This window comes from Haliotis cracherodii, unplaced genomic scaffold (genome assembly GCF_022045235.1).
Source record: "Haliotis cracherodii isolate W230 unplaced genomic scaffold, xgHalCrac1.p SCAF_10, whole genome shotgun sequence".
In the NCBI taxonomy this organism is placed as follows: Eukaryota; Metazoa; Mollusca; class Gastropoda; order Lepetellida; family Haliotidae; genus Haliotis; species Haliotis cracherodii.
The window spans coordinates 34,984,059-34,996,144 of NW_027266265.1; the positions used below are offsets into that span (position 1 = coordinate 34,984,059).

The window sequence follows — 12,086 nt, forward strand, 5'->3', positions numbered from 1 at the left end:
TCTCCGGCATCACCCTTACCGGTCTCAGTCGTTCAACCAGCCCCCTACAGTTTCTCCGCCATCTCCCTAACCGGTCTCAGTGGTGCAACCAGCCCCCTACGGTTTCTCCGCCATCTCCCTTCCTGTCTCAGTGGTGCAACCAGCCCCCTCAGGTTTCTCCGCCATCTCCCTTCCTGTCTCAGTAGTGCAACCAGCCCCTAAGGTTTCTCCACCATCTCCCTTCCTGTCTCAGTGGTGAAACCAGCCCTCTAAGGTTTCTCCACATCTCCCCTTCCTGCCTCTCTGGTTCAACCAGCTCTCAAAGGTTTCCGCTATCTCCCTTCCTGTCTCAGTCGTTCAACCAGCTCTCAAAGGTTTCCACCATCTCCCTTCCTGTCTCAGTCGTTCAACCAGCCCTCTAAGGTTTCCGCCATCTCCCTTCCTGTCTCAGTAGTTTAACCAGCTCTCTAAGGTTTCTCCACATCTCCCCTTCCCTGTCTCAGTGGTGCAACCATCCCTCCATGGTTTCTCTACCATTTCCCTCCTCGCTGGGTTGATGGCAAAATCAACTCCTCTCTGTTTGATGTTTGTTAATAAGATTACCTATGAATTATTTCCAACCTGCAATTGTCGCACTGCCCTCGCCCTGCTTCAGAACTCCCCAGCGACACCATAATTGCATGCATTCGTGATGAGCTCGTAACGGCACAGACCCTCAGCATAGCATGCACTAAGTGAGTGCAGGGAGGCCTCGGTTAAAAGCAACTTACGCATAATTTCTACTCTATATAAACATTTCTTCACGGGATAAAACTGGACACACAAGAGTCATTGATTGGATAATGAATTGACAAGTTCATGAAAGTGCACATTCCCAGCTACTTCTGTTTACATCATCATGTCAATATTTAGCTTCAGCAGAACTCAAGATAAGCTGTGTATTTGTGTAAAATACTCATAAAATAAACAGAAATATGCAGACAAATCAAATCCTAGAGTATCAAAAGAGCAACAAAATCTATGAATACACTATTGAAATAAAATTAATGAATATATTACATCTGTTAGATAAAATGATTGTGTATCAGCCGATTGCCAAATTCACTTACCGACAGTTACATTTGGGTGAGTGTGAGTGAGTTTGGTTTTACGCCGCTTTTAGCAATATTCCAGAAATATCACGGCAGGGGACACCAGAAATGGGCTTCACACATTGTACCCATGTCGGGAATCGAACCCGGGTCTTCGGCGTGATGAGCGAACGCTTTAACCACTAGGCTACCCGACTGCCCCGTTACATTTGGGAAAGCTTCTGCTACAAACATACTGATAGTTGCAAATTGAAAAGCACATCCTGCCAAGTCAATGTAAATTTTGTATCTAAATTAGTCGCTGATTGGTGATTACGGAAATAGACAAATTACTAAAAATGGCTTCCCGGAGAGGGAGCCACAAGCAGACGCAGATGGGTTTACTACTATTCACATAGTTTTAAATGATTTACAAGGATTGTTATGAAACAGGTTTTCAGTTAAATACCCAAATGTGAAGAAACAGGTGGGTAAAATAATTTTAATACCCTCTAAAATTTATGGATACCAAATTAAAATCAAACTTCTGGATAAAATACCCAAATAACCATAAGCTGTGTGGCTTCAGTGCAATGGAAATCCACAAGTTCTCTGATTCAGATGATGGAATTCAATGGAATTTCCAGTCAAGTCAAATTCCCAGATCGCCTGTCTCCATCAAATTCCATTCAAGGGCAAGAGAGTAAGATTAATTATGCTGTTTAGCCTAACTGTTTCAAATAGTGCAATCTTTTCAACATTAAAACAGACATTGTCAAAGACAAATTACCTCATTAAATTCATCAACTATTATGGGTACTGATGTTGGTTAGACAAATTGATTCTGGACACACACTTCTTACCGTTTTTCTTCAATGAGCCATTCAAAAGTTGGAGCCTAGCGGCACAATAATTGCATCACTTATTTCCGTACTAGTTGATTTTCTTCTCAGTGCTTTAAAGAATCCCAACAATATAACTTATAATGTCTGTAAAATACGACATAATAACACCCTTCGTGTGAAGATAACAGTATCATTTATCACCCACGATTCATTGTTGAGTCGAAATATTAAGCTGGCAATGATACATACTTTTACAATGGAAAGCAAGTCAGCTGTACGCATAATGGTGCTCAAATGTCATTGAAAAAGTGATTGACATGAATAAATGACGTTTGAATTATGCAAATTATACCAAATTATGTGTGTTAAAATCTAATGTCTCCATGACCAAAGCTGTATGTGTGACAGTGCTTGTGAGGCAGGATATGCTAATCTTTTCGCGAATATCTGGTGTCATCACTTTTGGATAGTTACTAATAAAAACATACCTATGATACAGTCGGAACAGTTCAATGGATACTGCTTAAAGTAGAGATTTCTTATGACTACGTACATGTATTTTGTTGCTTTCAATTACTCCATTTTTTGCAATATTCCAGCAAAAGGAGGCACCAGGAATAAACTTCACATTTCCTACCTGTGACAGGAATTGAACCCATGAGCCAAGTTACTGTGACGACAAACCTAGAAACACAATCAGGGTGATCTGGGATTTGAACATTCATACATTCCTGAAACACCTAAGGGATGCAACTCCGCATATAAATATGATGCCATAGGGACTAGGCTCCCCCATGATAATATTAGGGAGGACAAGTGAGTGAATTTTAATCCTAATGTTTGATATGTAATCAAGTAGTATAACATGTACCTTGGTACATACATGTACATTCGATTCACATCACTTCAATATATCACATCCTGACCTTTATATACTTCATAGGCTGATGACCCATGAAGATCCGGGGTAGAATAGGTCTTCACCAGCCCATGCTTGACGTAAAGGGTGACAAACGGATTTGGAGGTCAGACTCGCTGACTTGGTTGATTCTTCTCATCGTGTCCCAATTGGTTTGGATCCAGGCGATCATCGGATTGTCTGGTCCAGACTCAATTATTTACAGACCACTGCGGCGTTAAACAACAAACAAACAATCACAGGCTGCCTTTCATATTCCTTGTGCTGACTTCCTTATTTCACATGCTGACTTCCATATTCCTTCATATTAAATTATTGTCCTCACATCAGACATAACCATAACTTTTGAAACTATAACTGCCTTCACTCAAACACCACGCACACACACAACACCAATAAACGGCAGCTCAGTAAATAAACCATGGCAACAGTACCAACCACATGATGGAGTCCACATGGACATATCAGAATTTATATCTGCAGAATGTCCCACCATGGTATGAATTTCCCCCTCCACGATGCTCTCGAGGTCTGCATTAAATCAACACACTGTGGCAGAAGCTCTCAAAATTAGAAAGTCGGGCAAGCTCATATACTATACTAGATGCCACTAGCATCTCTCTCGCTTTTTGTGTTTTTTCATCATTCACAATGATGGTAATAAAACAATCCAAGCTGTTGTTATAAATTTTCACTTGGCTCCAAACTAATTTTTGTTGTTCGTTGGTTTGTTTGTTGTTTAATGCCGCACTCAGCAATATTCCAGCTATTTGATGGTGGTCTGTAAATAATTGAGTCTGGACCAGACAATTCAGCGATTGACAACATGAGCATCGATCCAAGCAATTGGGATCGATGACATGCATCAACCAAGTCAACGAGTCTGACCACCCGATCCCGTTAATCGCTTTTTAAGGCAAGCATCTATTCTACCCCAAATCTTTACGGGTCAGTTTTCTTTGTGTATTAGTCAGTCAATATGATAATGTGAAAAGAAATGTTATATTTCATATGTTTGTCAAGTTTTTATAAATGTTATCAACAAAGTACCTTTGTACAAATAGGTCTTGGAATCGTTTCAAACGATAGTCATTGACCTTGACCTTTAATAACAACAATGGTTACCAAAGGTTGGCCGTAAAAGTACATCTTTTTCCAACATGTGGAATTAACACATAATCGAAAAGTATTTTTTAACTTCAATAAATATTAGGTATGAGGAATATGGGTTCTGCTTTCTGACAAAGAGCTTCCCTTTCCTTTCATATAGTCTGCAGAACTTTCCGAAAAAAAATGACCCCCATCTCTTGTAAGTGTAACAGCTTATCAGCTTGCTGATTGGTTAACGTCTCTGGTCATATTTACAAGGCATCCACTCTCAGATCAGAAGATCTGTAGTTTGATTCTCAGCACAGGACTATTTTATGGCCACTACGTAAGTTGTTGAGTTCGACTTGCCCATTGACAGATGTGTTTTTCATTTTCACACAGACAGAAGTACTTAAAGTGTGGTTGATCAAACAGTGTTTAACACTGAGACCCTCACACGATGTCAACTATAAATCAGAATCCTGTATAAAACTCAAACTTCCTGTTGTAATATCACCAAGGGAGATAACCAGGGGAGATAACCCAAATCACAACAGGAAATGTAAAAAGCATGTACATTTCACCAGGGCTTACTGGTAGTGGAGGTCTCAAGTAAAACGGACAATCATTTGATGAGATGCATCTTTTTTGGAGAGCCAGTCTACATGTATGAAAAGTATCAAAACCAACAAACACCCCTAAACCCCACTGTCCGCTATGATAAGTGACCACTCACAAACAGGATTCGGCTGCTATGGTGGTTGTCAGTTAAAGGTCCTCATCATTCGTCTTCTCTGATTGTAAAATACCTAACATTCTGGCACAATGCTTCGGTTCTAAGACAAAGAGAGGCATCCAGACATCTGGTTTGCACCACTATAAATAGTCATTCCCTTCCTGCATCCCTTTTCAAATGCTATTTCCCCAACAACCATTTATTTTAATTTCTTCAGATTTACAAAGCACCTGCATGGTACAAACTAATATTAAATGTTTTTCCAGAATAACAAGTTTTGAATTGACAAGATTCCATATTTAAACTGAAGGTATTTTGTTGATAAAAAAAAGAAATATGGTTTCATTTCCAAACTAATTCTCTTTTTCGATTCAAACAAAAGCACTATAAGAGAATTCCTCTCAGCAAATTGTGCAAAAGTGAGATACGAGATATCACATAAACATCTTCACACAACAACTAAGTATGCAACAAACAAGCAACATAAAACAAATATCTTCCATAATGCAGACATGTTATAGTAATTTTCTCAGGCCAAAAAAGAAATGTATGTTTTCTATTTCAAACCATCCAAATTATTAGTAGCTAGTTTTTTACAGTTTTTGTTTTTTCCCCCTTTTTCCCTTTGAAAACAGCATTTCGCCGTGTGTCTTTAAAAGCCTGATGAAGATAATGACTGGTTCATCTTCAGTGAAGTGCGTCACATTATGGAATATGGACAGTGTCTGGATGGTGATGAGAGCTTTGATGCAACTCGAGAAGAGTGACAGTGAAGGAAATGTATTTTATTCAGTATGACACAGGGCACTTACAAAGATGTTCAGCTCTGCCCTTTTGAGTCTAAGTGAGCCAAGAAGAAGAATATTTCACCATTAATCCATCTTTAGTCAGTTCCACAATCACTGACCCAGATTATTTCCCCCTCAGCCCAGCCCTTACTGTAATGCATCAGCTCCAAAAGAGTGAGTGAGTGAGTTGGGTTTGACACCCCTTCTAACAGTATTCCAGTTATATCGCGGCCTGTCAGCTTAATGTGTTTATCACAGACGATTATCACTTCGGTGAAACCCACAAGCACGGGTATTCTGTTGACAAACCTAGAAACATAATCGTGGCGAACCGGGATTTGAAACCACAGGCTCCCATCCCATCTCACTGGGGCTCCCATCTCACTGGGGCTCCCATCTCACTGGGGCTCCCATCTCAATGAGGCTCCCATCTCACTGGGGCTCCCATCTCACTGGGGCTCACATCTCACTGGGGCTCCCATCTCACTTGGGCTCCTTTTCAATCTAAATGAAGCAGCTTGTTTCTATCAAAATAATTTATTTTCAGAGTCAAATACATCCTTGACCTTGAGCTTGATAACATTTAAATTCTAAATCAACACGGGTGTTTTCTGAATCATACTACACATTTTGTATGTTAATTTTACGTTAATCTTCATAACTTTTGCAGAAGAACATCCATCATTGGCTTCATCCTCATAATCATCATCATCATCATCATCATCACAAGGTACCATATTCAACATCGTATATAAACATTTCAGGCTGTTAGCATAAACCACAAAATTTATCATTCCACTGTTTTTTTCACCAAAATAATATTCTAATAAGAGCTCCCTATTTCTAAATTTGAGAGCGTCCTGGGCGCTTATTACTTCAAATACAGTATATCTTTTTTAAATTAGGAAGTTGAAGCTTTCCCTTCAGGCACCTCTGGAACATATTTTAACTGTTCCATTGGCATGCTAACACAAGCACCTTTGAGTTGGATGAGAATAAAGTTTAGGATCGGTGTGGTGAGGTGAAATGGGGTTTAATGTCGCGTCCAAGATTATTGCACTTATATAGTGACGGGCATGTACATGTGTGTGTTTGTGTGGCTGCTTGTACTAGTCCGGACTGATGCCGATTTATAGTGCTAGCTCACTGAGATACCATGCCACAGTTTAACATCAATACCCCACTCAGACACAGTATAATGACTCCGAGCCGACCAGTCCTTGTTTTAGCCCCTTAATGCCGAGCGCCAGACAGGGTTACAACAAGTACCATCTTTTAACGTCTTTTGGTATCACAGGGATCAAAACCCGGACCTTCCGCTCTCCGGGCGGACACTCTACCACCAGACCACGGAGGCAGTAGTTTAGGATCGGAGATTCCAGCTTAGATCAGTAGGGATACCAGAAAAACAATTATTATTTCATATGGCCTTAAGGTTTTTCCAATTTCAACATGCACATACAAAATTGTGTCATCCCTAATGCCCGCTCAGTGATAAGGTTTACGACTATTGCTCAATGCTCCATATCTTGGGGTGTTACTATCCAGAGCTCCTCTACATCACTGGTGCACCTGAGGGTGTATGGATAATTAGCTGGCGATGTTAACGAGCTCAAAGGAACAACATGGCAGATGAAATTCTTATGGCAGCAATCTATCAAGGCAATAACTGCAAAGATCAGAGGCTTGGACGATCTGAAGTCTATCTTATACACGTAATTAGTAATTAACCTCCTAAAACTATTTTAGAGATGCCAAGGTGTAGCTTGAAATAGACACTCAAGTGATTTGATAAACACCCTGATCACGGATGATGGTTAATTACAGAGATAGCATTTGTTTCGTGTGCATCAAAAAGTGTCAGAATAAAATGTTCAACAATCTTTTCTAACAGCTTGAGAAATTGGTATATTTTGAAATTAAACTTTCTCTAAGGTAATGCAATGAAAACAGAAAATTAATTTTGTATCAACATTTCACAATTAATTAACTTTTGCTAAAAATACAAAAGTCATGTATCCTACAAATATGTCAAAGAAATACATTAACAAAAATTAATGAATTTAAATCGGAGAACAAATTCAACAAACAGAATATAGTAAATAGGTTGAAAATAACTTTCTTGTGGAAAAAGCGTAAAGATTAACTTCCTTTAATGAGAAAGCTTGACATTGGAATATTATTCTCAAATGGGTTCAGGCCACAAGAAAACAAGATTCCATACGCTCATAAACATGAATAATTTTATTTTACAAATAATGTCTGAGTTATTAAGCTCTTGAACTAAATCGGAACTAAATTTAGTCCTCATAAATGTAACCAACACACAACATGACTACAAGAGACTTAATCAGAAGTAAGACAAGGAAACTAAAATTCAGAACTGAATTTCTCAACTTGATAGTAAATAAAAATATCGAAATAAGAAATCTTGAAATTGCTAATGCCAAAATGCTACAATAAACCTGTATAAGATCAATGTTCAATAAGCAAAAAACCTTTTTAAATTAACTTCTTAAATTAAAAGTTCATCTCTGTTAGACCTGTAATGACACCGATCTCACGTTATCACCCCAACCACAATTCTGTTGCTCCCTAACTAAATCTCACCTCATCATGGACCAGCTTCACCACAGAGAATGTTTTCAGTTCCATCTTATTGTAACTGTCCACCGACATGGTACCATTTTCCTGGCATTCACAAAAATGCTCCCATCGTGAGCTATTATCTGCCTTTAACCATCACAAACAAATGAAAAGATCACATTTAGATCCAGAGGAAGCGATACACCTCTGCTCAAACGTAGATCCATTATTAACTAGATGGTCCACGGCCGATTACGCGGCACAAGTGAATTCAGAGAGAACGCTACTGAACCCCAAGACAATTGGCCTTTGACTTGTCTATTTCGCTGCCAATCACATGCATCCCTCATCCATGGTGTTGTCATTCTTACCTCGACTCTTGTATATATCACAAATGAGTCTAAACGGAAGCGTGGTTGGAGTTAAAAAGATGTTCAATTTGCATGCATTCTTATACCGCTTCTCAAATCAATAGCCGCCGCTAATTACCGACATGTTTGATTTCAGAGGCATTCTCTTGAAGTTTACCACCGTGCATGGCACTGCTTCCTTGTCCATAACTGACCTATTCTGCAGAATGCTACCAACGAGGTAGATAGCGCAGATTGACTGACAGCAGTTTTGTTGCTCGTCACAAAACACTGAAGGAGTTATTAGTATAGCGTTGGAGGTATTTCAGTAAAAACCTATTGTTCCCTTCGGTCTCAGGGGCATCAATACACTAACATCATTTGGAGATGCAGGGAACTGATATAAAGCCTTTGATGACAGTAATTTCCTCAGAATTGGAAATAAAGTTGTCACTTTCATCAATAATGAAAAGTTACATTTTTACAAAATGACTCCAATCCAATTATGAAATATTTTTATAAAATTCAGGTATTAGTTTCTTTTAACCAATTGTGTTTAAAATTAAATTACACTCTTTTAAATTTAGGGGTATTTCAATAATTTAATCCCTGGTTGAAATAATATTCTTGAGATAAATTGTGAACAGCTTCTGCAACTTTCCTGCAATGTAATCAATTTCACTCCATTTCAATCAATCACACATACCTCCACTTTCTCCTGAAAGTTGTAGAATACGGCTGTCTGCATTCTGATTAAGAGAAACTCCTTCCTTTCACATAGTCCCCCAAACTTGGAATCCAATTTCAGAAAACGGACAAAATTTGAAGCAATCAAACCTATGACAAGTGTTACCGAGACTCAAAGTTTGTACAACTCCTAAAAAAATAAAGATACATTTCACACTGATTGACAGCTTTTTATGCACATGAACATGATCTTCAAGCCATGCCTTGCTCCAACAGGTTTCGTCAAATTCCAGTCAGCCAGTGACGCATTGTGCATATATCAATATACAGACATTCCCTTCACTATGATCCTCGGTCTGATGTGAAAAGCCTGCCTGGGTTGCATAAAAATCAATTCATTTTTTCCACTTCATCTGCGGTGAAAACACTACATACAAATGCATCTTTCAGCTTGCATTACCGGTATCACCGATTCAGAGTGAAACTGATCACTCTTTTAGATAAGTCCATTTCACAAGAACCATGGTAAAAACAGCCATTCATATAAGAGTTCAGATGAACAGGCACCTATGTTCCAAGTGTTGCCACCATTCCATATAAAAGAAAATGATCTCTATCGCTGGTAACGGTATGTGTTTATCTAAGATGGCTGTCAAGCCTAGCAAAGCACATAAGAGATACTACTTTTATTACTCCCCAAATATCAAAGGGGATCACAATTCTCATATGAAGAATTTTCTGTTAATGATGACACTAATGGCAATTGATACCATTATTTAAACTATTTAATAATCCATATAAAACTAACAGCAAAATGGTTACAATTCTCCGAAGAATTCATGAATTTTATGATATCAATTAAGACTTATGATACTTAGCAATTGTTTTCAATCTTCAATAAAAAAAAAAAAATTATAACTTTTATTTTATGAATGGGAAAACCAGAACAGTTAGTTACAATCCCACAAGAAAAGATAATTCTTATCATATGACTAATAACATCCGATACCTCAAACACATCCACTGAAAGAGTCACTCGAGAATGGCAAAAGTATTTGAAAATGCAACTAATATTGACAGGTAATTGGCATCTGAATTTCATCCCCCAGTTAATTAGATTGCTGGGCAAAAGAAAGTAAGTATACACTGGAACACTGGATTTGACCCAAATAGGACAATCGTTATCAAAACGTTACTAGGCTGAAAACAGTTGCTAAAAACATTTGCAGAGTTGAGGTTCAAAACACAACTATGATACCTGTATCAAATACATCACCATCGAAAAACCATTTTTTGTTTGTTTCATTTACCAAACATGGGTGTATCTTTTCTTAAGTTTACATCAATCCATCCATTACCACTATGCCCACAAATCTATATAAAAACTACCACATATACCACAATCTCATATGAAGTAGATGATAAACATGTTGTTTTTTTAATTTGAAAAATAATCTGTTTCAAAATTGGTCTTTTGCAACCCATGCATCGTAAGAAGCAACAAACAGGATCGGGTGGTCAGGCTCTCTGACTTGGCATGTCAACATATCCCAATTGCGTAGATCGATACTCATAACGTCATTCACTGGATTGTGTGATCCAGACTTGATTATTTACAGCTGGAATATTGCTGAGTGCATCATTAAACAACAAACAAACAAATCTTTTAGCATTGTGCCATTCAAATCAGGTCAAAACCAAAGCTATGGTAGCGCACAGGACCATGTAACTGATAATAATCATAAACAAACACGCAAAATTTTGTGCCTCGTATGCAAGTTTGTTTGTTATTATTATTTACATGGTCCTGTGGGTAGCAACACATCAGTGAAGGAATTGGTTACACACCATACTTCTGTTACTGGCGATGTACATTTCACAAGCAGCTGATATATATATCTGACCGCTCTTTCAACAATAGAGGGAGTATAGCATTGTTACTGAGCATTGTACAAATAGCGATAGAAAACATACCACCAGTGAATACGACCGATATACCCCGACAAATACGCCATGTACATAGGGAGTGAGGTGAGGTGAAATTGGGTTTAATGTCGCATCCAAGATTATTACACTTATATAGCGACGTGCATACACGTGTGTGTGTGTGTGTGTGTGTGTGTGTGTGTGTGTGTGTGTGTGTGTGGCTGCTTGTACTAGTCCGGACTGATGCCGATTTATAGTGCTAGCTCACTGAGATACCATGCCGCAGTTTAACATGAATACCCCACTCAGACACAGTATACTGACTCCGAGCCGACCAGTCCTTATTTTAGCCCCTTAATGTCGAGCGCCAGACAGGGTAACAACAAGTACCATCTTTTAACGTCTTTTGGTATGACGCGGCCGGGGATCGAACCCTGGACCTTCTGCTCTCTGGGCAGACGCTCTACCACTAGACCAGGGAGGCGGTCATGTACACAGGGAATTCTACATGGCAAGCAATATATAAAGGTAAAGAAAATTGCAGTCTTGGGGACAAATCCACCTGTTTGCAATTCTTGATCAAAATAGGTCCTCGTTGCCTCATGTTTCCATTAGCTAGAACCCTCATTTAAAACGAGTCGGCAGTTTCTTCATTCACACATTATATTCTTCAAAACATTCCCAAACCGCCTCCCCACTCCCAAAACCCAACTCCAAAAAAATACTTCAAAAAGACTGATCACATGAAAAATATTTACATGTACTCAGGGAATAAATTCAATATGAAAACACTTCAAAACCTAAAATAGTAAAATAGCCATGGAATTTAAAGTTAATTATTGTTTAAATAACAAACTTAACCCTTGGTATTTTGATAACTGTCCTCTGGCGACGTCAGATTGACATGGTATTTCTGTGTATGTCAGACCGACACAGTAATCACACATCTCAGAACAACTGCCAGTCTGAAATAACCAATCCTTTAAAAAAAATATAAGCCTTTCAGTATTTCAACAAACTTCAGATGAAAATATTGAAAAATGAGCACATATGCCTGAACGACAACAGAAAATGTCCATTAGCTCTTCAAAATGAATATTTCCATCAGGTA

The 12,086-nt window shown here is 38.5% G+C and overlaps 1 protein-coding gene across 3 annotated transcripts in view; it reads right to left on the minus strand.

Annotated features, from left to right (window-relative positions):
• Nucleotides 1-12,086, minus strand: part of LOC139454339 (H(+)/Cl(-) exchange transporter 7-like) — a 164,017-nt gene that overhangs the window by 113,248 nt on the left and 38,683 nt on the right. Inside the window, exon 1 of one of the 3 annotated variants that reach the window (XM_071235971.1) lies at nt 9,069-9,141. The exons of the other annotated variants lie outside the window; for them this stretch is intronic. Within the exon in view, the coding sequence (XP_071092072.1) occupies nt 9,069-9,110 (42 nt within the window). The 5' untranslated portion in view covers nt 9,111-9,141. Of the gene's footprint in view, nt 1-9,068; nt 9,142-12,086 lie in introns of those variants that run through there. 3 annotated transcript variants of the gene reach the window in all.